This window comes from Anolis carolinensis, unplaced genomic scaffold, assembly GCF_035594765.1.
Source record: "Anolis carolinensis isolate JA03-04 unplaced genomic scaffold, rAnoCar3.1.pri scaffold_10, whole genome shotgun sequence".
In the NCBI taxonomy this organism is placed as follows: Eukaryota; Metazoa; Chordata; class Lepidosauria; order Squamata; family Dactyloidae; genus Anolis; species Anolis carolinensis.
In genome coordinates this window covers 5053912-5081449 of record NW_026943821.1, presented here as the reverse complement: position 1 = coordinate 5081449, position 27538 = coordinate 5053912, and the positions used below count along the sequence as shown (strand labels likewise).

Below are 27538 nucleotides of genomic sequence, written 5' to 3'. Positions count from 1 at the left end.
CCCACTGCCTCTCCCTTAACCCTTTACTGTTCTTTTCTACAACATACAGCAAGCAAAGGAATTGATCAGCAATTGAACAAACTGGAGAGGTTTGGGGAGACTTCACCATGATTTATAGGAGTTGTAGGTACTGGGATGTATAGTTCACCCATAATCCAAGAGCACTCTGAACTCTACCAAAGATGGAATTGGACCAAACTTGGCATAGAGCTCCCATGACCAGCAGAAACAATACTCTTTGGGGAAAATTCACCTTGATTTGGGGGAGTTGTAGTTCACCTACATCCAGAGAGCACTATGAACTCAAGCCTAGATGGATCTGGACCAAACTTGGCACACAAGACCTGATATGCCAAAATGTGATTACTGGAGGGGATTGGGGGGAACTGACCTTTCTTTCTGGGAGTTGTAGTTCACTCACAACCAGAGAAACTGTGACCTCTACCAATGATGGACCTGGACCAAACTTGACACACAGAACCCCCACGACTAACTTTACCTATTGGAGGGGTTTGAGGGGACTGACTCAACATAGAGGGAGTTGTAGTTTACTCTACAGCCAGGGAGCACACAGAACCCCACTGATGATGCATCTAGAGCAAACTTGCCCAACATAACAAACTTTAAGTACTGATAGAGTTTTTTGGGCATGATGTGAGTTGTAGTTCACCCACATTTTGTACAATTACAATTTTGACTTTTTAAAACAACCTGGGCAATGCCGAGTACCCAAGCTCGTCTACATATACCTGTATAACCTTTGGATGGCATAGGGAAGCGTTAACACTTTATTTTACTATCTGTGCCCCTGTCTTTTCACCTTCTGTCCCCATGATCATTGGATATTGGAAAATCTTGTTGTCGAACAAGCATTAGGGATAAAGCTTCAGTGGAGACTTTTCCCCATGATAACAACCCTTTCAGGAATGAATTTCCCTTTCAAGATGTATATTTTTCTCACTTTCTGTTCCCTCAGCCCCATTCATAACTATGAATTGTTTCTGGATGTTTGTAACTCAGAGACTACCTGTAAACGTGACCTCCCTCCTTCAGTCATCCATCCCCGTTTTAAGACGATGCAAGCAGGTAAAATGAAATAAAACCCTCTCACACATTGATTCTTGTCTGGAATGTTTCTCCCCCCAATCAAAACGTTTTTAATTTGTAATGATCACGTAGAATCTGCCAACAACAAACACACGATCACAAAAGTATCACAGAGGGGAAAAGAAAAAGGCATGGTGTTGGAAATGTCCCTCTGGAATTGTTATATTTTTTAAGAGCAGGAAAAGGCTTCATATCCCAATCTGCGTCAAGGGCCACCTTTGGAAACACTGGCCCTTGGCAAAAAAACACAAACAAAACCCTTCCCCATCTTCAGGGTTTCGACTACAAGGCCAACGCTCACATTCTCTATGTTACTGAACTGGTATGTATCAGGACACACTCAAAGGGACGCGGCATCTTTACCGAATGAAACAAGAGGCAACCAGGGAAAAAGGAAAAAAACAACCGACACGAGTCAAGGGACACACAAGTGGCTTCCGCATCTTTTCTCTCCGGCTGGCCCCACATTCTCCCAGGTGGTGTCGGAACGCAGCCGAGCTTCGCAGCAGCAACCAAGACAAGTCCCACAACGGAGCCGGCGGCCGCCTTCTCCTCCACTTCCGTTTCCAGCTGCCCTTCCTGTCACATTTCGTCGTCCAGGCCATAGTCCTCTTCCGGGAAGTCCCCCACTGCCACGTGCTGCGGCTTCACAAAGGCCCCGTATTTTGGTTGGCACTCGAAGTACCGCTTTCCACCAACACTGCCAAGAAGAGAAATCAGGGGGGAAATGCTGTGAAACTCTCGGGCCATCAGCTTTTTGCAATATCCTTTTGTGCTGAAAGGCACTTTTTCTGATTTTAAGAACATCTATTGCATTATTTATTATTTATTTATTTATCGCATATACTCGAAAATAAGACGAGTTTTTCATCCTTTTTATAATAATAATAATAATAGTAATAATAGTAATAACAACAACAATAATAATAATAATAATAATAATAATAATAATAATAAAAACAACTTTATTTAATACCCCGCCACCATTTCCCCGTGAGGACTCGGGGCAGCTCACAATGTTACAAAAGTAACATTTTTCAGCTGAAAAAGCCTCCCTCAGCTTATATTCGAATCAAGCCTGGCAGTGAAGCCTTGAGGCGAGGCTCCAAAGCAGTCTGGCTTTCACCTCCATGGAGCGGGAGGAGGAGGAGGATGAGTAGCAGTGGCATTGGCAGCAAAGCCTGCTGGTGAGGTTCCAATGCCACAGCCACAGCTGTTACTGCCTCTCCTCCTCCTTGGCTGGCTGGCCATGGAGGAACAGGAGGACGAGGACGAGCAGACAAGCCTCCAGGCAAGCCTTGTGCCTCCGTCTTCAGCCTCGGGCCTCCTTCAACCTACAATCCAGAGAAGCGCCTAGCGAGCACTCCCGCCATTGCTTCCAGCGAGGCCATCTCCGGCCTCCGCCTTCAGCCTCCAGGAAGCTCTGGGATCTGCATGGCATGGTGCTCCGATGGGCCTCAGCTGGGCTCAGGAAGGAAGGAGGCAGCATAAGGAAGGAGGCTGGAGATGGTCTCGCCAAAACGGCGTACACGCCAGCCTCTTTACTCAGCCGGAGGCTGAAGACAGAGGCCAAAGGTTGCCTTGCCAGAAGCGAGGCCGAGTGAAGAAGCTGATGAGCATGCCCACCACTGCTTTCAGCGAGGGTGCCTCCAGCCGAGTGAAGTGACTGGTAAGCGCACCCGCTGCCACTTCTGGTGCGGTTGCCTCCGGCCTCCTTCCTTGCGCTGCCTCTTTCCTTCCTGGGCCCAGCTGGGGCTCAACGGAGCACCTGGAATTATTATTATTATTATCGAGTTTGGGTGGGCATCTGTCAGGGGTGCTTTGATTGTGCTTTTCCTGCATGAAGGCAGAAGGTCCTTGGACTAGATAGTCTTTAGATTTTCCTTCCAACTCTATTATTATTGTTGTTGTTATTATTATGATTATCATCATCATCCTTAATATTATTAAGGATGGATGGCCATCATCTGTTGAGGGTATTTTGATTGTGCTTTCCCTGCATGAAGGCAGAATGAAGGGGGTGGACTAGATGGCCTTTAGAGGTCCCTTTCAACTCTAGGATAATTGAAAGGAGTCTTAATTGACACAAGCCGAATACGAGCCAAAAGTGAGATGCTGCAGCTGAAAAGGCCAATGCCGTTCTAGGCTGTGTCAATAGGAGAAGTCTGAGAGAAGGCAGTAATTTGATGCCCTAAACATACATATAACAACATAAAGAAATGCATTAAAACCAACAACATTAAAACAAATAAATTAATAATTAAAATCACGCCATCCAAAATCATGATCCAAGGCCGTTCCATTTGTCGTTTCACTATTCGTTATTCTCTTATTGCATTAGGACTTGCTATCCAAAAGCCTGGTTCCCTAACTATGATTTTATGTGTATTATGTGTAACTTTGCATTTTATGTGCAACTTTGCATAAAAGTATCCTTTCCCCTTATATCTATATATGTATAAGTCAAAAGTATGTGTATTTCTAACACACCTAGGTGAAATGGTTTTGTAATGTCACTGGATTGGCTATTGCTAGGTGAAGTGTCCTTTTATGATGTCACTGGAATAGAAAGGTGACTTGTGTATGAAAGGGAGGGGGGAAAGAAAGAGAGAGAGAAATAAGGGAAAGAAAGGTGACCTGTGTATGAGGGAAAACAAGGAAAAAAGAAAAAAAGAAAGAAAGAAAGAAAGAAAGAAAGAAAGAAAGAAAGAAAGGGGAGAGAAAAGTGACCTGTGCATGAGGGGAAGGGTGGAAAAAAGCAGGAAAGGGCCACAAAAAGAGCCATATTGCCATTGTAAGGTAAACTCTCTCGGATTTTGAGAAGGAAAAAAGAGGGGCGGTGGCCAGTGGGGTATATACTCCACTTTAAAATATAATACAAAGTAATACACACAGCCTTTGATGGATAACTGTAGCTACAGTGTGGGGAGAGTGTGCTCACGAAAAGTAAGAAAATCGCTTTGTCTTCTCCAGTCCTCCATTGTGCCAAGCAAAATAAGGCACTCATTGACAATTTTTAAGAAGCAGTCTAAATACTAATAATGCCAGTGAAGACAACTCAGAGAAAATTATATCAGAAATATTTATGCTTTTATCTGTATGCGCTGGCACGGATTTTAAAATATAGTGACTTCACCTGATTCCCTTCCATCAATTGCAGACACATTTTTGTCCCTATATGTAATCCCTGCAAAGCCTGGACCACAATTTAAAGGGCCGTGTTTTGTTGTTCTCAAGCTTGCAACTGAGTGGGTTGGGGGAGACAGAAAGCGTTGCCACTTGAAGGGAAAAGTCTTACCTGCCATCATGCTTCCCCAAAGGCTCATCATACTTGACGCCGATCCAGTAACCAGGTTTAAACTCAGTTAAACCTATGGGGAATAAAAGAGAGGGTGCTATAAAGGTGCAAACCCAATGGTTTCCAATTTTTCTTCCTCCAGAACAGGCATGGGCAAACTTTGGCCCTCTTCCAGGTGTTTTGGACTTCAACTCTCACAATTCCTAACAGCCTACTGTGTTGAAGTCCAAAACACCTGGAGGAGGGATGAAGTTTGCCCATGCCAGGTTTAAGCCCGGTGAATTAATAGTAAAATTTGGTAATGAACGTTGCTAAAATGGTGCTTAGAAAAGCCAACAAGGCAAGCCCTTCTTCCCCTTGAAGTGACTGCCTCATAGTAACCAGGGATTCCCCATATACTCACCAACATACATCACGGTCCCCCGTTTATTGGGCTGCCCCGATGACCGCACCTCACACCTCGCCCCCACGGATATGGCCTCCACCAGGGCCTTCTCCTCCGCCAGCTTCTGCTCTTGTTCGGCTTCCTTCTTCAGCATCTCTTCCCGATTGTACTGCCCCAGTTTGCTGCGTTTCATGAAGGAGCGAGCAGTGTCTGTGGGAAAAGAAATAAGGGTGGTCCTCACTTTCGTTATGAGGTATATGCCTGTAGATACTTTCTTTACAAACCTATTCTTGTATTTCAAAAATCACTTTGCAAAAATAACTCAACACAGCACACAGTCTACATTACAAACAGGGCAGACTTCGGCCCTCCGGGTGTTTTGGACTTCAACTCCCACAATTCCTAACAGACAGTGGGAGCTGAAGGCCAAAACACCTAGAGGGCCAGGTCTGCCCATACCTGGATTCACAATTTCAACGAAGAAGCCCTCTCCCACGGAGAGAAAATCAATGTCTCAGACCCTCCTGAGAATCATAGGAATATATCCTCAGGAGGCTATTTTTGAAATGTAAGGTTGCATTTCTTTTGCAACCACATTTCCATGTCAATAATCCCCACCTGTCCTCACCTGTTCTTTTTTCATATTCAGCATCTGCCAGCTCAAACTTCTCCACCCTTGTCACATCTTCATATTCTCCAATGTTCGCACCACTCCTGTCAATAACCTACAAATCCAAAAGGCATAGTTACCTCACATTACTGATATTTAATATTTTAAGAAGTAAGGTAATAGTTAGTTTGTTGTCACACCCCTGGTAAAAGTTCCCCTTGTTTTATGGCTACCTTAGTTATAATAAATATAATTTTGCTTTTTTTAAAAGGATGTTTATATATATATACATATATTCATCCTTTATAATATATAATATAATATATATCGGTATAAGGTAAAGGATTCCCCTGACGTTAAGTCCAGTCGTGACCGACTCTGGGGGTTGGTGCTCATCTCCATTTCTAAGCCGAAGAGCCGGCATTGTCCACAGACATCTCCAAGGTCATGTGGCCGGCATGACTGCATGGAGCGCCGTTACCTTCCCGCCGGAGCAGTACCTATTGATCTACTCACATTGGCATGTTTTCGAACTGCTAGGTTGGCAGGAGCTGGAGCTAACAGCGGCCACTCCCGCCGCTCCCGGGGTTTGAACCTGGGACCTTTCGGTCTCCAGCTCAGTGCTTCAATGCACTTCGCCACCGGGGCTCCATATATAGGTATATATTAATGTATATAGATTTTTTTTTTACCCACTCTATATCTCTGCTGGTTTCTAGGGCTGCTGGCCAGTATTTCAAGTTCTTCACCCTTAGAAGTTAATGTTTTTTGGCTACTCCCCTAGAGAAAAGCAGCACTCACGTGAATCCTGCACCCGTCGTCAATGGGGTAAGACCCCAGCAAGGCCTCATCGCTGTCCAGCTTCATCACAAACTTGTCATCCACAGTATAAAGCTCGAGGTCCATGCATGATGCTGGGCTGCCCACAACCAATTCCAACTTACACTGTTGGGAAAGACAAAGCCAGTTAGAAGATGGGAAAGGAATTGTTCTGGTGGTCAAGTAGAAGTGCCACCGCTTCCCTCTCCAAGACCTTCACCAAGGTTCACTCTAACACAGGTATGGGCAAACTTGGGCCCTCCGGGTGTTTTGGACTTTAACTCCCACAATTCCTAACAGCCTACTAGCTGTTAAAAATTGTGGGAATGTAAGACCAAAACACCCAGAGGGCCCAAGTTTGTTCATGCCTGCCCTAGCGGTTGCTGAATGCCGCAGTATAATATTGGAAGAGGAGAAGCATCAACATTTGTGTATAGAACAATTGGAGACAGAGGAAACCTGTGGCATATACCTCCCATCTTATTTTTCTTAGATCTTTGCAACTCAAGGTAATTTTGCTTCCTCCCTGCATGAAGAGGTAATTTTCCCTTTCCTCCCAAAAGTCTTTTTAGTACTCTATTTCCTTTTGTTTGATAAGGGAGCATCATGAGACTTCTCTCTACCTCAAGATGGCTAACACAAGAGATACAAGAGTCAGCATTATAACCAAGTAACGTTTTTTTGATTGATCTACTCTTTTATCTGAAATGTACTGCCTTCAACAATAAAAGCAAATCTTTAACATTTTAATGGGAGCCCCCCCCCCTTGCCGGTGCTGATCGAAAGGTCAACAGTTCAAATCCAGGGAGCGGTGTGAGACCCATCTGTCAGCTCCAGCTTCCCATGCGAGGGAAATGGATGACAAAACATCTGGGCATCCCCTGGGCAACGTCCTCACAGATAGCCAATTCTCTCATACCAGAAGTGACTTGCAGTTTCTTAAGTGGTTCCTGACATGAAAAAAAAACTTTTTTAATCCTTGCCAGAGTATCCTGTGTGTTTTCTTTCCTGTTTCCTATCATAAGCTCATATATAGCACTGGCTATGCTGCACTCTGCTACCAAATATTTCTACACCAAATGCCTTGAGTCAAATACGGCTGTGTGGAGTGCTGCTTCCTCTAGAGTTGCCAACCTACATGGTGACTGAACCCACAGGTGGTGCAACTGCTATTGTGTACCTTCACGTTTTTTCTGACACATAGTGACCATATCAGGGGTTGTTTTGGCAATATTTGCTCAGAGAGGATTTTGCCTTTGCCTTCCTGAGGCTGACAAAAGCATGACTTGCACCAAGTTGTCACTTAGTGGGTTTCCAGGGCTCAGTGGGGATTCAAACCCAGTACTCAAACTGATACAACAAGCTACCCTCTAATTCAGGCATGGGGGCAAACTTGGGCTCTCCAGGTGTTTTAGACTTAGGAATTGTGGGAGTTGATGTCCGAAACACCTGGACAGCCAAAGTTTGCCACCATGCCTGTTCTAGTTGTTGTTGCTGTCACACTGGATGGGATAGCATTGGTCCAGCTATGCCTGAATTTGCTTGACAAAATGGCTTTGTAGGGCTCTCAGTCCCCAAATCGTTGGCTGGAGCTCTGCATCATGACAGCAACCAGCCAATTCACAGTCTGTAAAACTCACAGATGTGAAAAAGAAGTTATGCGGGACCAATAGCAAAGGTGAAAGGGGTACATTAGCTGGGCGAGTGTTGTCAGCAAACCTCCAAATGTCATGCTAGTTTCTCGTTGCCAGTATTGCAGAGAGGAGGGTGGTGAAATGCTGAAACAAAAGCCAGCCTTTGGCACAGGGCCACATGCTGCATTTGCAACAGGGAGGAGGAGAGGGGGCCGCAGAGCATCAGGGCCGGTTGCTGGTGCACCTAGCCAAGCACTGTCCACCAGCTGCCAAGCCGCAGTTAATCCCAGTTTGGATGTGTGTGGAAAACAAAAGGATCTGCTGTTGACAGAGTGCTGGCTGATGGATGGGCAGCTCAAAATGGAGACCTCCCCAGACCGAACAATGCACTGTCAAGCATTTGATGAAAATGTATTAAAAACAAACAAGGTGGGAAGAAAGAGAAACAAGTTTGGAACTTGAAGCAAGCAGGAGATGGGTGGTTGGATGGCGCCAAAGAGCAGCTTTGTATATGAAAGGAGACATCGAATCAAAGGACGCCACAAGGAGGGGAACTGTGTGTGTGCTGTATCCATGTAAAAATATGCATGACGCAGAGCATGGCATCCAGTTCAAAATCATGCTGGGAAGGACAAACCCTTGCTGTCTTGTAGTACCCAAATAGGCAAACTGTTCCTATACCAAATTTCATTATTTCCCCCACCACATTAGTGGCAGGGAAATCTATCTGTACAGACATTCAGGAAGCAAAAGATGCCAATACTCTGCATTTTCAGAGATGCTGCAGTCGAAACACATTGTCTGCAGTTTGGCCGTCAGGGAAAAACAGCAAAGGGCCATGACACTATACGCAGGGCACAAATTTGCTTTCTCAACTGGAGGACTCTCCCTTAGGATCCTGAAAAGGCCACAGAACACTACAGCAAGCAATTTGTATATCCTTGGTGTCACAACAGAGACGGTGTCAAAATCAAACATTCTCTTGGTGGCATTAACTATGAAGGTATCTAAAATTAGGACATTTTATTTATTACAATAACAACAAATTAACACAACCAGAAAATAAAATAAAAAACCAAAACCAAACCGCCAGCTAAGCATCACAAGCTTTGACTTTAAATTCAGCTTTGTCCAAAAAATGAGCATGCCTTTAACAATATTATATTTAAAAGAAGAGACCCCAAATATTCATTGAGGGGAAAGTGAGCTGCACAAAGCTTTGGTTATTGATGAAACAAAGAGACCAAACTGCAGGAAACATGGCTTTTTAAAAATTCTCTTCTAGTCATTTCCTTGCAGCCAGTTTTTCTACAAGGAACAAAAAGCAAGTTCTTTCAATGTTTTCCATATCCTTGTATATTTTCAACTATGCAGACCCCAGAAATAATGCCATAAGATCTATTTAACCCTTCAAAATTGGTTAATATTAACAATGCAGATCTCAGCCTCCTCCAAATCAGTAAAGCACTGGGGTCATTGCAATGTTACAGTCCATTGGGCACCAATCCATCCCTGAAGTGAATACTTATTTGGTGGTACTGTTATCACAGCTATATATGCAGCATCCAAAGGAAGAATTAACGAGTACTGTTAAATAAATTGTAAAATACACTAAGCAAGCCTTTAGATCTCATGGTTGCAAAAGCATGTATTGGTCCTTAATGCAGGCCGACAACAACCAGTGGCATCTTAACAAATGTTAGGGACTGGCATTCATGAGGAATCTCTTTCGAAATGGGGCAATACTGCAGATGTTTTGCCTTTCCTGCCAAAGACAGCGGATGCTGCACCAAATTACAACTACCATTGAGCCATGGCAGTGAGTGTGGCATCAAACTGCATCAATCCTACAGTGTAAACGCACCCTGTGTATTAGGAAGAGGACCAAGACTAGGAGAAAGCTTTGGTCCAGGCCAACTTACTTGCATTGCAATCCAAATCCTTCAAAATTATTCATTATTGCTGCTAATTTTTTTTTGGGGGGGGGTGTCTGCAAATGGGTGTGAGTGAATAAAGGAATATGAGCGAGGAAGGCAGCCTTCTTTCTTTTTTTACAAACCATGACCCCTAATTTTTTGGTGAAGAGGGTTTGAGTGAGGAAGGCAATTAATTCATTTTTAACTAGGAAAGTCCCATTTACTTCATAAATTATGCCTAATTTGGGGGCAAAAAAAGGGGATGTGAGTTGAAAAGGCAATTTTCTTTTATACATTTTAAAGAAAACAGTTCTTATGAGTGAGCCAAGCGGGTGCTGTAAGGGACTTGATTATTTTAACAGCTTTTAATGTATTTTAAGGGATCTGAATTCTATTTTAATATTTATATGGGTTTTAAATTGAACAATTTTCTAGTGTTGTGAGCTGCTTTGTGTCTCAATTGAGATAGTAATAGGATTAATAATAATAGCAATAGTAGTAATAATAGCAGTAATAATAGGGGTCCCCCTTTATAAATAATAATATCAATAGTAATAGACCCCTTTATAAATAATAACAGAGACCTCCCTTTACAAATAAACAGTAGTAATAAAAAGGGCCCACTTTAATAATAATAATAATAATAGATCCCCTTTAAAATAGTAATAATAGGGATCTCTTTTATAAATAAATAATAATAATAGTACAGGTCCCCATTATAAATAATAGGAATCCCCCTTTATAAATAGCAGTAACAACAATAATAGAGATCCTCCTTTATAAATAATAATAATAAGGATCCCCCTTTATAAAATATAATATAAATAGGGGTCTCCTTTAGAAATAATATTAATAATAGTAATAAAATGACCTATATAAATAATATTAATAATAATAGTAATAAAATTACCTTTAAGAATAATAATAGATCTCCCCTTTATAAATAATAATGCCCCTTTTATAAATATGCATAATAATAATAAGGTCCCCCTTTATAAATAATAACAAGAGTCCCTTGATACATAATAATAATATAAATAAAAATAGGTCTCCCATTTATAAATAATGAGAAGAACCTTTGTAAATAATAACAGTAATAAAACGGACTTTATAAATAATAATAGCCCCTCTTTATAAATAACAATATTAATAATAGTAATAAAAGGATCTTTCTAAATAATAATAACAGGAATCCCCTTTATAAATAAACATTATTAATAGGCTCTCCTTTATAAATAATAATAACAGCCCCCTTATAAATAATAGTAATAAAAAGGACCTTTATAATAATAATAGGGATCACCTTTATAAATAAACAGACTCCCCTTTATAAATAATAATAAGGACCTTTATAATAACAAAAGGGCCTTTATAAATAATAATAATAATAATAATACTAATAATAATACAGTAGAGTCTCACTTATCCAACATAAACGGGCCAGCAGAATGTTGGGTAAGTGAATATGTTGGATAATAAGGAGGGATTAAGGAAAAGCCTATTAAACATCAAAATAGGTTATGATTTTACAAATTAAGCACCAAAACATCATATTATACAACAAATTTGACAGAAAACGCAGTTCAATAAACAGCAATGTTATGTAGTAATTGCTGTATTTATGAATTTAGCACCAAATATCACAATGTATTGAAAAGATTGACTACAGAAACATTGACAACTAAAAGGCAGGCTGCGTTGGATAATCCAGAACACTGGATAAGCGAATGTTGGATAAGTGAGACTCTACTGTAATAAGGATCCCCTTTATAAATAAATAATAATAGGTCTCCCCTTTATAAATAATAAGAAAAATAAGAGACCCCTTTTATAAATAAACAAAAGTAATAATAGGCCCCCTTTATAAATAAATAATAATAAGGGTCCCCCGATACATAATAATATTAACAAAATAAATATTAATAGGTCTCCCCTTTATAAATAATAAAAAAAATAAGAGACCCCTTTTATAAATAAATAAAAGTAATAATAGGCCCCCCTTATAAATAATAATAATAATAAGGATCCCCCGATGCATAATAATATTAACAAAATAAATAATAATAGGTCTCCCCTTTATAAATAATAAGAAAAATAAGAGACCCCTTTTATAAATAAATAAAAGTAATAATAGGCCCCCCTTATAAATAAATAATAATAAGGGTCCCCTGATGCATAATAATATTAACAAAATAAATATTAATAGGTCTTCCCTTTATAAATAATAATAATAATAATAATAATAGCAATAATAGAGGCCCCCTTTTAATAACAATAATAGGTCTCCTTTCCCTTTAAATGTCCGCCTCCTCCGGGCCTAGTCCCCCCACCCTCGATCCCTCCCGCAGGCCTTCCGGTGCTGCTCACCTTGAACTCGGCGAGGGTGAGGCCACGGGCGTACCGCTTCAAGGCCCGGAAGGAGTTGAGGTTGCTGCTGATGGAGACCGAGACCACGGCGGGCGTCCCCGTCACGCTCATCCCGGCGCCGCTCCGAATCACGCCTCGCCGCCGCCGCACCTCGCCTCGGACTGACCCTCGCCAGCCGCTCCCGGCGCCCAGCCAATCCGCAGCCGGGCGCGAGGGGCTCGACCAATCGCCGCCCGCGCCGCCCAACGATTGCCCCGCCTCCGTTACCTTTCGGACCAATCGGCATCCGAAGCCCTGCCTGAGGAAAATCCCCTCAGCGCTTAATATTATTTACCTCACTCGCTTGTCGTTTTTCCTTTCCCTCCCCCTTTGCTCCCGCCCTATGACGTCTAGCCAATCAGGAGCCAGGCGCGAAGGGTTCAGCCAATCCGCAGCCAGGGTTGTTGTATGTCTTTCGGGCTGTGTGACCATGTTCCAGAAGTATTCTCTCCTGACGTTTCGCCCACATCTATGGCAGGCATCCTCAGAGGTTGTGAGGTATGGATAAACTAGGAAAGGAAAAAAAATATATCTGTGGAGAGTCCAGGGTGTGGCAAGAGTCCTTTGTCACTGTGGCGCAGGCTGGAGAGCAGCTGCAAAGAATCACTCTGACCAGGAGGTCATGAGTTCGAGGCCTGCTCGGAGCCTATGTTTGTCTTGTCTTTGTTCTAAGTTAAAAGGCATTGAATGTTTGCCTATATGTGTAATGTGATCCGCCCTGAGTCCCCTTCGGGGTGCTGTAAATTAATAAATGCTGTAAATTAATTAATTAATTAATGTTTAATTAATCCGCAACCAGTTTGGTCCAAATCCATCGGTGTTTGGGTTCACAGTGTTCTCTGGATGTAGGTGAACTAGAACTCCCCCTATGGTGAGTCAGTCCCCTCAGACCCCTCCAGTAGGTTGAGTTAGTTATGGGGGTTCTGTGTGCCAAGTTTAGTCCAGGTCCATCATCGGTGGAGGTCACAATTTCCCTGGTTGTGGGTGAACTACAACTCCCAGAAAGGAAAATCAATTCTCCCCAATCCCATCCAGTAATCAAATTTCAGCATATCGAGTATGCGTGCCAAGTTTGGTCCAGATCCATCGGTGTCTGTGTTCATAGTGCTTTTCTGGATGAAGGTGAACTACAACTCCCCCAAATCAAGGTGAATTTCCTCCAAAAACCTCCAGTATTTGTTGCTTGTCATGAGGGCTCTGTGTGCCAAGTTTGATCCAATTCCATCTTTGGTGAAGTTCAAAGTGCTCCTTGATTGCAGGTGAACTATAAATCCCAGTACCTATAACTCCAAAATGTCCAGGCCAATTCCCCTCAAAACCCACCAGGATTCAAATGTGGGCATATCGGGTATGCATGCCAAGTTTGGTCCAGATTCATAATTGTTTGGGTTCATAATGTGCTCTGGATGTAGGTGAACTACAACTCCTACAAATCCCCAAACCCTGCCTGTATGCAAGTTGGCCATGTTGGGTCTGTGTGCCAAGTCTGGTCCAGGTCCATCATTGGTGGGGTTCAGAGTGCTCTCTGATTGCAGGTGAGCTATATATCCCAGTACAGTAGAGTCTCACTTATCCAAGCTTCTGGATTATCCAAGCCATTTTTGTAGTCAATGTTTTCAATGCATTGTGATATTTTGGTGCTAAATTCGTAAATACAGTAATTACAACATAACATTACTAACATATTGAACTACTTTTTCTGTCAAATTAGTTGTATAAGATGATGTTTTGGTGCTTAATTTGTAAAATCATAACCTAATTTTCCTTAATCCCTCCTTATTATCCAAGATATTCGCTTATCCAAGCATCTAGGCTGGACTATTGCAACGCCCTGTATGTTGGGCTTCCGATGTCCAAGACCCGAAAGCTCCGTATTGTTCAGAATGCAGCAGCCAGGCTACTCACAAGAACACCCATGAAATGCCACATAACACCAGTGCTGCAGCATCTGCATTGGCTTCCAACTGATTACCGTGGTCTATATAAAATGCTAGTCCTGACTTTTAAAACTCTTTACGGCCAGGGCCCATCGTATCTTAGGGACCGTCTCTCCTTCTCCCATCATCAGAGGTCGCAACGACCATCCCAACGAGACTTACTTTATGTACCGGGTCCTAGAGAAGTGCATTGGGAAGGACCAGGCGCAGAGCTTTTTCTGTTTCTGCCCCTGCCTTATGGAATGCCTTGCCGCCCTGTATGAGAGCCATGCGTGAGTTGGGGCCTTTTACCTTCGCACTCAAGACATGGCTCTTTACTAGAGCTTTTAATCTATTTTAATATTTTTAATCAATATTTGTATGTATGTATTTTTATCCTTTACAATTTTATCTTGTAAATCGCCTAGAGCATCGTGGATGGAGGGCGATTAATAAGTAATTAAATGATGATGATGATGATGATGATCTGCCGGCCGGTTTCGCTTGGATAAGTGAGACTCTACTGTAATAAAAGGGCTGCTATTTATGATGATGATAATGATGATAATGATATTATTATATACAGTAGAGTCTCACTTATCCAACACTCGCTTATCCAACGTTCTGGATTATCCAACGCATTTTTGTAGTCAATGTTTTCAATACAGCGTGATATTTTGGTGCTAAACTCGTAAATACAGTAATTACTACATAGCATTAGCATTATTCACTTATCCAAGCTTCTACCGGCCCGTTTAGCTTGGATAAGTGAGACACTACTGTACCTACAACTCCTATAAACTATGGTGAATTCTCCCCAAACCTCTACAGTATGTTCAGTTGCTGATCAAGTCCTCTGTTTGCTGTGTGCCATAGAAATAATAGTTAAGGGTTAAGGGAGAGGTAGTGGGTGGGGCCGTGCAAATTCCACACCAATTGAGAGAGTGGCAAACACTGGGATGCCTGTGGTGGAGGAAACACAGAACATATAGGATGAAATTGTCCCGGAATGAAAGCCTTCCCTTGGGTAGTAGGCAGGATGGTGTTTGTGGAGGACTTTGACAGGCTCTTGGGCATGTTCATAGCGCTCGCTATAACCTGCAATGTCATTAGAGGGAGGGCCATTGGTGTCTTCGGAGTAGTGGGAAATATAGCTGTTTGTGGAAGTGGGAACTTGTCTGTGGAAGTGGACACCCCAGCCAAACACATACACATTTCCACTTTTATTATGTGTATAGATTATAAGTCCCCAAGACTCCAAAGAGGCATCCTCAATGCAAGGAAGTAAAATTATTATTACTATTATCATTATGATTAGTCCCCAAGACCTACATCCCAAACTGTGTTAACTCTCCCATGTAGATGCCCCTATAAGAAACGAAGAATACATATTTACATCAGATCAACCATTTGTAAAAACAACCTTCCATCTCTTTGGCTTATCCTTTCTGTTGAAGTCCATTGAAATAAAACTGCAATTGGCGATGTTTCCATCCTTCATCGCCGTCTGCTGGCCTCATAAGGCTTTGTACTTCCGCTTCACCCGGGCAAAAGGGCCCAAAGCCTCCTTGAAGACAAAGTCCCATAGAACCCGGACCCATGAATTGTGGAAGGGGAGGTTCTCGTAATATTCGGGGGCGATTTTCTTCACCTGGAAAAGACAGAGGGGACATAGAGAAACCATTGTTTTTGGCATATATTCACTGGCCTTATTCCAATACCTATTGAATCTAATAGCAACAACAACAACAACAACGATCTTTAGTTTCTGACATTCAAATAAATTCTGGTAGATATTCACTAGACTTAGTCTAATATCTATTGAATCTATAACAATACTACAGTCATGAATGTTTTGTCGAAGGCTTTCATGGCCAGAATCACTGAGTTGCTGTGAGTTTTCGGAGCTGAATGACCATGTTTCAGAAGCATCTGTGGAATAATGTCCAGGGTGGGAGAAAGAACTTTTGTCTGTTTGAGGCAAGTGTGAATGTTGCAATTGACCACCTTGATTAGCATTGAATGGCCTTTTAGCTTCAAAGCCTGGTTGCTTCCTGCCTGGGGGAATCCTTTGTTGGGAGGTGTTAGTTGGCCTAGTTTCCAACAGACCTCAAAACCTCCGAGGATGCCTGCCATAGATGTGGGCAAAACATCAGGAGAGAATGCTTCTGGAACATGGCCATACAGCCCGGAAAACGTTTGACCATATAACCACCTACACTGTGAACTCTAGTTGGCTGCTGTAAATTAATGTGGATGTTAGTTTGGATTTTGTTATTATATAATTTTGTTTGACTACAGCAGTTTAATTTATTGATGTTAGGTTTAAGTCACTGATGTTAGGCTTTAATTTGATGTTAGGTTTTAATGTGATTTTTATATGCGGGGTTTCTCTGGGATTTTATGTCAGTATTGTTTGTTTATGGAGGCATTGAATATTTGCCATTGTATGTTGGAATCCGCCCTGAGTCCCCTTGTTTTTTTTTTAATTATTATTATTATTATTATTATTATTATTATTATTTTATAAAACGTACAGCAACCCATTGCAGTTATTGTTATTTATTTTTAGTTTCTAACATCGAAGTAAATTCTGGCATATATTCACTGGCCTCAGTCCAATACCTATTGAATCTAATAGCAATTATTATAACTATTATTATTATTATAATTTTGGATTGAATTTCATTTCCGAACTTAAGATTTATATCACAACATTTATGGGTACAGCTACACTACAGAAATAATGCATTTTGATTGCAGTGGCTTTGGATAGATGCTAAGGATAACACTATGTAACACGATTTTTGTTCCTGGGTTATAAACATCATTTCCTAATTGATTCTATCATAAAAACATGGAAAAAGTTTATTGAACTGCAAAAATCTTTGTTTTTTGAGGGACGTAGTACATGTTGTTATCATTTTGCAATGAATATCTCATAAAGTCTCAACCAATTCATCATAGTTTGTGGCAAAAAAAAATGATTCTGCAGTAGAACAACTCTTTTCAAAGTAAAGACCGCACAATCAAACAGGAATATAACACTTTTGAATCAGGAACAGGAAATGTTTCACATTATGTCACATAGTGTAATGGGGCTGGGTAATGAATGAGAATTTGCTGACCTGTGGCAACCTGCTCCCGGGAATGCTGGGGAAGTCATGGTGCTCCATGTGGTAGCCCACGTTGAAGGTGATCCAGTTCAACGGCCCATAGTAAGAGGCGGTGTCGTAGCCCTGGGCGTACATGTAGTGCTCGGCGATGAAATGCCCCGAGAGCGGATGTAGCCCCATGGCCAGGACAGAGCCAGCCACCATGTAGATCACGGCCTTGGCCCCGCAGAGCCAGTAGACCAAGAGGTCGTAGGCCAGCTGGACTCCGATGTTGAGGACCTCCATGGCGGAGAAAGGCTTGGGGTTGACGCAGAGCGGCCGCAGAACGTAGAAGACAGGCTGCAGAACCAGCCACAGCAGCTTGCGGCCGGGTGAGCAGAAGAAGTGCCCCTCAAAGGCAGTAGGCACATCCACATCCAGCCCGTCCCCAGCTAGGAAGCGGTGGTGGTCGACATGGTACTTCTTGAAGGAGGTAGCGTAAGGCACGCCCACGGGCAGATTGGCGAACATGCCAAATAGGCGGTTCCAGCGGGTCGTGCGGTGGCCAAACGCCACGTTGTGGGAGATGTCGTGTATGGCCAAGGTCATGGAGTGGTTGATGCATCCCCCGAATGCATATGCCCAGAAGAAGACCCACTTCCATGGCAGGTCCTTCACCAGGTAGGAGGCCACCATCTGGGTCACCACCATCAGGGTCACCACCCACTTCAGGCGTGGATCGGGGCCCATCAGCTTCTTGATCTCAGGGTATTTGGCTAAGGAGGAAGCGAGGAGAGGTCAGTCAGCGGAGTACATGAGGTTGACTATTGATATGCAATGTATTTGAACAGAATCCGGACCCTATCACATACACTGCCACTGCGTTATTATTCTGGTGGAACACATGAGGTTGACAGTTGATGTGTAATGTATTTGAATAGAGCCTGGACCCTGTCACATTACACTGCTATTGCACTATTATCTCAATGGAGCACATGAGGTTGATGGTTGAGGTGCCATATATTTGAAGAGAGTCCTGACTCTGTCACATTACATGTTGCCAGGTGAGAGTATAGCAGCGGAATCAGTAGCATCCAGATTACACCATGTGCAAAAGACTCAGACCAGGCAGAGGAATTTAAATGAACAAAGGAAACTTTACTCTTGCTTGTAGAGTTGAAATATAAACAAACAGTTCTGCAATCATACAATGTCCATGTAGTTGCATAAGATCAATAACCTAATCAATCAGCATCAATATATACAGCATACCGTGTTTCCCCGAAAATAAGACAGTGTCTTATATTAATTTTTGCTCCCAAAGATGCGCTAGGTCTTATTTTCAGGGGATGTCTTATTTTTCCATGAAGAAGAATTCACATTTATTATTGGGAAAAAAATTGAACATTTTATATATACTGTACAGTAGTTGTCATCACAAACCAGCATAACCAGACAAACTGTGAATCCTATGAAGAATTTCTTGTTACTACCAATATTTCCATGTACAACACTCTATGGTATGTACATTTACCAATCCCGCATGCTCTGGTGTTCTGTTTGGCGGGCATGCTTCCAAATAAAAACTTTGCTAGGTCTTACTTTCGGGGGAGGCCTTATATTTAGCAATTCAGCAAAACATCTACTAGGTCTTATTTTCTGGGGATGTCTTATTTTAGGGGAAACAGGGTAGTAGCTAGAGAGCCTTTCTTCCCAATGCTCTCAAATCCCAACTGTCATTCTGAGCCACCTGCTCTCAAAACGATACATTGTTTGAGGCGTGGCCTTGCCTCTGCAAAAAGATCAGCTCTCCTTTTGCAGAGATGTCTTGCAAACATCCTTGCAAAGATTTCTGTACACATACACATATAGCAATTTGGTGTAATATTACATTGCTATTTCACTTTATCTCAATGGAGCATATGAGGTTGATGGTTGAGGTGCCATGTATTTGAATAGTGTCTAGACCAGGGGTCCTCAAACTAAGGCCCGGGGGCCGGTTGCGGCCCTCCAAGATCATTTACCTGGCCCCCGCCCTCAGTTTTATAATATAATATTTTTATATCATTTTAATAATATATTGTATTTACATATAATATTGATAATAATATTATAATGTTATACAATATAATACGAATACCATATAATAATATTAATTATATGTTATATATTACATATAATATTAAAGTATAGTGGTATAGTTCAATATAGTAATATATAATGCTAATATTGTGCTATGCTAATAATATAATACATATTGTATGTACATACAGCTGCTCTGAGTCCCCTTCAGGGTGAGAAGGGCGGGATATAAATGTAATAAATAAATGTAGTAAATGAATAAATAAATAATTTTAGACTTAGGCTCGCCCAAAGTCTGAAATGACTTGAAGGCACACAACAACAACAATCCTAATTCACTTGACTATCTCATTGGCCAGAAGCAGGCCCACATTTCCCATTGAAATCCTGATAGGTTTATGCTGGTTACAATTGTTTTCATTTTTAAATATTGTATTGTTCTTTCATTATTGTTGTTTTGCACTACCAGGGCCGGCCCCACTATAGAGGCCCCTGACGCCACCGCCTCGGGCGCAGGCCCAGGGGGGCGCCGTCAGGCTGGGCGGGAGGCGGGGCACCGCCCTGACGGTGCCCCGCCTCCCGCCCAGTGCGCCCTGGCCCGTCTGGCCTTTTCTAGCTGGCCAGACTGCAGCGGAGGTCCCTGCAGGCCGCAATCGCGGCCTGGAGGGACCTCCGCTGCAGTCTGGCCAGCTAGAAAAGGCCAGACGGGCGAGCAGGAGTAGCGTGGGAGGCGGAGCCAGCTCTGACGCCGCCCCCCCCGCCCAGCGTGCCTTGGCCCTGCCTCCCACGCAGCGTGGGAGGCGGGGCCAGGGCACGCTGGGCGGTGGGGGCAGAGCTGGCCCCGCCTCCCACGCTAGAAAAGGCCAGACGGGCGAGCGGGAGTAGCGTGGGAGGCGGGGCCAGCTCTGCCCCCCCCCCCCGCCCAGCGTGCCCTGGCCCCGCCTCCCACGCTGCGTGGGAGGCAGGGCCAAGGCACGCTGGGCGGGGGGGGGGGAGCGGCGTCAGAGCTGGCTCCGCCTCCCACGCTACTCCCGCTCGCCCGTCTGGCCTTTTCTAGCCGGCCAGACTGCAGCGAAGGTCCCTCCAGGCCGCGATTGCGGCCTGGAGGGACCTCCGCTGCAGTCTGGCCTGTTAGAAAAGGCCAGACGGGCAAGCGGGAGTAGCGTGAGAGGCGGGGCCAACTCTGGCGCCGCCCCCCCGCCCAGCGTGCCCTGGCCCCGCCTCCCACGCTGCGTGGGAGGCGGGGCCAGGGCACGCTGGGCGGGGGGCGGGGCCAACTCTGCCCCCACCCCCCTCACTATTCGCCCTGGCCCCGCCTCCCACGCAGCGTGGGAGGCGGGGCCAGGGCACGCTGGGCGGGGCCAGGGCACGGGAGGCGGGGCCGGTGGCGGGGGCGCTTTTCAGCACCCCCGCTTCACATCAAAAAATATCTCCGGCCGGCCCTGTGCACTACAAATAAGACATGTGCAGTGTGCATAGGAATTTGTCCGTTTTTTTTTCCAAATGATAATTCGGCCCCTCCACATTACATTGCTATTTCACTATTATCTCAATGGAGCACATGAGGTTGGTGGTTGGGGTGTCATGTATTTAAAGAGAGTCTGGAACCTATCACATTACACTGTGATTGTGTTATTATTCTGGTGGAGCACATCAGGTTGAATGTTGTGGTGCAATGTATTTGAACAGGATCTGGACTCTATCACATTACACTGCTATTGCATTATTATCCTGGTGGAACACATGAGGTTGATGGTTGATATGCAATGTGTTTTAATAAAGTTTGGACCCTATCACACTACACTGCTATTTCACCATTATCCCAATGGAGCACATGAAGTTGATGGCTGGAGTGCAATGTATTTGAAGACAGTCTGGACTTTATCACATTTCACTGCTATTGTGTTATTATCATGGTGGAGCAGATGAGGTTGAAGGTTAGGGTGTGATGTATTTGAATAGAGTCTAGACTTTATCACATTTCACTGCTATTGTGTTATTATCATGGTGGAGCAGATGAGGTTGAAGGTTAGGGTGTGATGTATTTGAATAGAGTCTAGACTTTATCACATTACACTGCTATTGCCTTATTACCCTGGTGGAGGAAATGACAAAGTATGCCTCCAGGCACAAGAGCCAGGCTGCCTCTATGCAGATACCTTCACCGATTGACTGTGCAGCTGCAGGGCTACTCAATGCTATTCAAGCTTGTTAATTGCAACATTCACACTTGCTTCAAACAGACAAAGGGTCTTTCTCCTTCCCCGGACACTATTCCACAGATATATATCCACTCCACTTGCTTCACTGCCAATATACCTCTGAAGATGCCATTAGCCACAGATGCAGGCCAAACGTCAGGAGATAATTCTACTGGAACATGGCCATACCGCCCAAAAAACTCACAGCAACCCGGTAATCCTAGCATTGCTAGCTCAGGACCTTCCCTAGAAATGCTATGGAATAAGGAGAGGAAAATGTGAGTGTGGTGTGGGTTTCCAAAACCATGTATGAAGATGCTATCATTTCTCTTGCTCTGTGTAGTACTTTCCTGGCTGGAATGCATTGCACAGGCACAGGCCCCACCCTTTAGTTACTCCTGCAGAAAATAAACTACTGTAATTATAATTTCCTCAATTTCTAGTCTTAATTGGGAACGAGATTAGGAGTTGTGCCTCTACAACACTATTATCCTGATAGAGCACTTGAGGCTGATGTTCGGGGTGCAATGTATTTGAAAAGTCTGGACCAGGGGTCCCCAAACTTTTGAAACGGGGCCAGTTCACGATCCTTCAGACCATTGGAGAGCCGGACTATAGTTGGCCACCGAGTAATAATAATAATAATAATAATAATAATAATAATAATAATAATAATAAAGAGGATTGGAAGAGAACCTTTGGGCCATTGAGTCCAATCCCCTTCTGCCTTTGTGCACCGAAAGCACAAGCAAAGCACCTCTGACAGATGGCCACCCAGCCTCAATGTTAATAATAATAAAGAGTAATAATAAAGAGGGTTGGAAGAGAACCTTTGGGCCACTGAGTCCAATCCCCTTCTGCCTTTGTGAACTGAAAGCACAAGCAAAACACCCCTGACAGATGGCCACCCAGCCTCAATGTTAATTATTATTAATAACAATAATAATAATAATAAAGAGGGTTGGAAGAGACCCCTTGGGCTATTTAAGCCAATCCCCTTCTGCCTTTGTGCACTGAAAGCACAAGCAAAGCACCCCTGACAGATGGCCACCCAGCCTCAATGTTAATAATAATAATAATAATAATAATAATGCAATTTTGTGATACAAAATCCAGCATATCTATCTTGTTTGCTGTGTCATACAATATAATAATAATAATAATAATAATAATACAACTGCAAAAGGCCACCCTGCTGGGATCTGCGCGCATCATCCGAAAATACATCACACAGTCCTAGACACTTGGGAAGTGTTCGACTTGTGATTTTGTGATATGAAATCCAGCATATCTATCTTGTTCGCTGTGTCATAATAAAATAATAATAATAATAATAATAATAATAATAATAATAATAATAATAATAATAATAATAATGGTTGTAAGAGAAGAAGAGACCCCTTGGGTCATTTAGTCCAAACCCCTTCTGCCCTTGTGCCATGAGGGCCGGATAAATAGCTTTGATGGGCCACATCCGGCCCCCGGGCCTTAGTTTGGGGATCCCTGGTCTACAATGTAGAATGAATACAGTTTTAACACCACTTTAATTGCCTTGATTTAATGCTATGAAGCCATGGGAGCTGTCGTTTGACAAGGTCTTTAGCCTTCTCTGCCAAAGAAGGTCTATTTCTTGGCAAACTACAACGAAAGAACTTGTCATACAACAACTCCTAGGATTCCTTAGCATTTAAAGTGATGTCAAACTGCATTCATTCCCTTGTGTAGATAACACCCATGAACAAAAGTGAAGCAACCAGGAAACAGAGGCCCATTCTGTGAGTTTGTCCTCCTCCCAAGGCAGAAATGCAAAGTTGCTGGGCAGCATCGCTGCCTCCAGGCCATTCTGCGAAATTGCAAATGTCCCAGTCTTTTTCTGTCCTTTCTTTTGCATCATCATGGGTTCATGCCATGCCTGAGCCATTGAGACATAGGGGGGAGAAACGCGAATGCCAATGTTCTTGTTGAGATATCTCTGTTAGGAAATAGTCCGAATAGATATGGAAGGTAGCTCTTACTGTCAAACCGCGATGTTCCCAATCACAAAGCAATTATGTCATTAGGCTTGGAACACATCAAATGCTGACATGCGGCACGCAACGCTTTCAGGAACGCCCCAGATAATAGATTTAAACACCCTCCAGCGCCCAAAACTATCTTCCAGGGATGGAACGGGAAAGACGGGAACAATGAGCAATGGCCTCAAATGGCAGGAAAAGAGATTCCACCTAAACATTAGGATGAACGTCCTGATGGTTAGAGCTATTTGAGAGTAGAATATGCTGCCTGGGAGTCTGGTGGAGTCTCCTTCTCTAAAGATATTTAAGCAGAGGCTGGATGGCCATCTGTCAGGAGAGATTAGATTGTGTCTCCCTTTCCACCAGAAGGAGTGGGACTGGATGGCCTTTGGGGGCCCTTCTAACTCTAGGATGAAGATGATGATGATAATAATAATAATAACATCACACAGTCCTAGACACTTGGGAAGTGTTCGACTTGTGATTTTGTGATATGAAATCCAGCATATCTATTTTGTTTTCTGTGTCATAAATATTGGAAACAATAGACATTGACAAAGTTATGATCTGCCAACTGCAAAAGGCCACCCTACTGGGATCTGCACACATCATCAGAAAATACATCACAAAGTCCTAGACGCTTGGGAAGTATTCAACTTGTGATTTTCTGATACGAAATCCAGCATATCTATCTTGTTTGCTGTGTCATACAATGTTGTTGTGTCAATAATAACAACAACAATAATAATAATAATAATAATAATAATAATAATAGTAAACTTTATTTGTATTCCGCCCTATCTCCCCAAGGGAACTCAGTGCAGATTCCAACATACAATGGCAAACATTCAAGGCCTCTGTAAGCAAACAAATACTGACATAAAATCCCAGAGAAACCCCGCATATAAAAATAACATTAAAACCTAACATCAATTTAAAGTCTAACATCAGTAATTAAACCTAACATCAATAAATTAAACTACATGTAATCAAACAAAATTATATAATAACATAAAATCCAAACAATTTTATGGATTTTATGGTTTTATGTATGTAGTGTTCCAGCTCTCCTAAACACCCCGAGAAGAATGATGGGACTTATTGTTGCGGTGACTTTATCTACATTGACATATAATGCAGTGCAAGCCTCAATATATAGTAACTGCAGACCCATTTAATACAGTTCAGGCTGCATTACATGACCATATATTACTGGCCATAAGTATAATGCAATTTGAACTGCATTATATGGCAGTATTGTCTCCTTCGGGAGAGATAAATAAAAATAATAACCATCATCATCATCATCATGTTAAAAAACAAAGTATGGATTGTCGATGTTGCAATCCCAGGTGACAGCAGGATTGAGGAGAAACAACTGGAAAAGCTGACACAATATGAGGATTTAAAGATCGAATTACAAAGACTCTGGCACAAGCCAGTCAAGGTGGTCCCAGTGTTGATCGGCAAACGGTGCAGCGCCTAAAGCCCTTGGCCTGCACTTAAACACAATCGGCACTGACAAAATTACCACCTACCAGCTGCAGAAGGCCACCTTGCTGGGATCTGCACGAATTATTCGCCGATACATCACACAGTTCTAGACACTTGAGAAGTGTCTGACGTGTTATCCAGTACAACAGCCAGCAGAGTGTCTGCTGTGGACTCATCTTGTTGTGTTGCAAATAATAATAATAATAATAGCATGGAAAGTTCCTTGACAAAATTGAAGGAAAAGCTGATAAGGAGAAGACCTGGCTCTGGCTCACGAATGGGACCCTGAAGAAGGAGACAGAAGGCCTGATCCTTGCAGCCCAGGAGCAAGACATCAGGACAAAGGCAATTCAGGCCAAGATCGAAAAATCAGCTGATGACCCAAAATGCAGACTGTGCAAGGAAACCGACGAAACCATTGATCATCTCCTCAGCTGCTGTAAGAAAATTGCACAGACAGACTACAAACAGAGGCACAACTCTGTGGCCCAAATGATTCATTGGAACTTATACCTTAAGTACCACCTCCCAGCAGCAAAGAACTGGTGGGATCACAAACGTGCAAAAGTATTGGAGAATGAGCATACAAAGATACTGTGGGACTTCCGAATCCAGACTGACAAAGTTCTGGAACACAACACACCAGACATCACAGTTGTGGAAAAGAAAAAGGTTTGGATCATTGATGTCACCATCCCAGGTGACAGTCGCATTGACGAAAAACAACAGGAAAAACTCAGCCGCTCTCAGGACCTCAAGATTGAACTTCAAAGACTCTGGCAGAAACCAGTGCAGGTGGTCCCGGTGGTGATTGGCACATTGGGTGCTGTGCCAAAAGATCTCAGCCGGCATTTGGAAACAACAGACATTGACAAATTTACGATCTGCCAACTGCAAAAGGCCACCTTACTGGGATCTGCACGCATCATCCGAAAATATATCACACAGTCCTAGACACTTGGGAAGTGTTCGACTTGTGATTTTGTGAAACGAAATCCAGCATATCTATCTTGTTTGCTGTGTCATACAATGTTGTGTCAATAATAATAATAATAATAATAATAATATAGATCCAGCCACAAGAACAAGTCAGAGCTACATTGAACTGCATTGTATGTGTCTGCGCTGTCTATATAATACAGTTTGAACTGTATTATTTGGCAGTATTGAATCTCCTTTGAGAGAACTAAAGTAAGGTATAAATAAATATAATAGCAATAGTAATAATAATAATAATAATAAGAAGAAGAAGAAGAAGAAGAAGAATAAAGAGATCCAGTCACAGCAACCACAAGTCTGAGCTCCATTGAACTGTATTGTATGCGTCTACATAGACCAGTGATGGCCAACCTATGACACGTGTGTCAGCACTGACACGCCTAGCCATTTTTGCTAGCCATATATTCTATTATTATTGTAGTATATTATTATATTATTACTATTATATTATTCATTATTCATGACTACATTGAAATCAGCGTGGAAACTGCAAGAGGTACCATAGATTGTTGTACATGGAAATAATTGTAGTACATAGTTTTTGATTTATTAAATACAGTTATATATTACAATTATATATTTTTGTTATTTAAACTATATATATTGTGAAATTATGGTTCTTTTCTCGAAGTGACACACCACCCAAGTCAAGCTAGGTTTTTTGGTGAATTTTGACACCAAATGCAAAAGGTTGCCCATCATTGACATAGATCATATAATACAGTTTGAACTGCATTATATGGCAGTATAGATCCAGCTTGTGTGTCATTTCCGATTTATGGCAACCCCATTGCAGGGCCTTCCAGAGCACGGAGCCATGGCAGATAAAAGTAGTGTCGAACCTCATTAATTCAACAGTGTAGATGGAGCCAGGGAGCCCTTAAGAGAAGGCAAGCAGTTGCAGAACTCACCCAGGATCTCCTTCCTTCGCTGCGTGTGGGGCTGATCGGTGTAGACCCACTCGAAGTCATCTCTGCTCCCTGCGCTCCCCATTAGGAACCCCAGTCCGCCCTTTCTTCTTTCTCTCCTATGCTGTGGACCTCTGTCACTCGGCTCTTTTGCAGAGCTGCACTTTCATGCTGTCCCTAAAGGCACCACCGGCTCAACCAGTTTGTCTTCCTTGCAGCCGGGGACCAAATTGCCAGTGGGGCGTGCGAACGATAGCCGCTGGGTAGCATTGCAGGGAACCATGCGCCTCCCTTGAGTCACAGGTAGAAGGACTCAAGAACTCTAGGACATAATACTATGTAACACAGGGGTCCCCAAACTAAGGCCCGGGTGCCGGATGCGATCCATCAAAGCTATTTATCCGGCCCTCATGGCACAAGGGCAGAAGGGGTTTGGACTAAATGACCCAAGGGGTCTCTTCTTCTCTTACAACCATTATTATTATTATTATTATTATTATTATTATTATTATTATTATTATTATTATTATTATTATTATTTTATGACACAGCAAACAAGATAGACATGCTGGATTTCGTATCACAGAATCACAAGTCGAACACTTCCCAAGTGTCTAGGACTGTGTGATGTATTTTCGGATGATGCGTGCAGA

The 27538-nt window shown here is 42.8% G+C and overlaps 2 protein-coding genes across 6 annotated transcripts in view; both read right to left on the bottom strand.

Annotated features, from left to right (window-relative positions):
- Nucleotides 1-1118: 1118 nt before the first annotated feature.
- tbcb (tubulin folding cofactor B) lies at nucleotides 1119-12313 on the bottom strand. Its single transcript, XM_062962434.1, has 6 exons — nucleotides 12137-12313; nucleotides 6202-6345; nucleotides 5419-5515; nucleotides 4809-5000; nucleotides 4406-4478; nucleotides 1119-1807 (listed from the first exon to the last, which is right to left on the bottom strand). Exons 1-6 carry the CDS (start codon nucleotides 12245-12247, stop codon nucleotides 1690-1692), a joined length of 735 nt encoding a protein of 244 aa, XP_062818504.1. The 5' UTR covers nucleotides 12248-12313; the 3' UTR covers nucleotides 1119-1689.
- Nucleotides 12314-15301: 2988 nt separating this feature from the next.
- The window catches only part of LOC100560415 (sphingolipid delta(4)-desaturase/C4-monooxygenase DES2), a 16475-nt gene continuing 4238 nt past the window's right edge, over nucleotides 15302-27538 (bottom strand). For 3 of the 5 annotated variants that reach the window (XM_062962432.1, XM_062962431.1, XM_008124908.3), the window contains 2 exons: nucleotides 17220-17962; nucleotides 15302-15742 (listed from right to left, as the gene is read on the bottom strand). In XM_062962432.1, the coding sequence (XP_062818502.1) occupies nucleotides 15608-15742; nucleotides 17220-17936 (852 nt within the window). In that variant the 5' untranslated portion in view covers nucleotides 17937-17962 and the 3' untranslated portion in view covers nucleotides 15302-15607. Of the gene's footprint in view, nucleotides 15743-17219; nucleotides 17963-18788; nucleotides 19357-26888; nucleotides 27389-27538 lie in introns of those variants that run through there. The other 2 variants (XM_016999213.2, XM_062962433.1) reach the window with 2 other exon arrangements.

Excerpts from the sequence above, each read along its gene's own strand:
- tbcb (XM_062962434.1), bottom strand. The coding sequence starts at position 12,247 with ATGAGCGTGACGGGGACGCCCGCCGTGGTCTCGGTCTCCATCAGCAGC. Across the intron at positions 5,516-6,201 it reads ACGACGGGTGCAGGATTCAC|GTTATTGACAGGAGTGGTGC; the intron begins GTGAGTGCTGCT and ends TTGGATTTGTAG. Across the intron at positions 5,001-5,418 it reads TGAATATGAAAAAAGAACAG|ACACTGCTCGCTCCTTCATG; the intron begins GTGAGGACAGGT and ends CTTTTCCCACAG.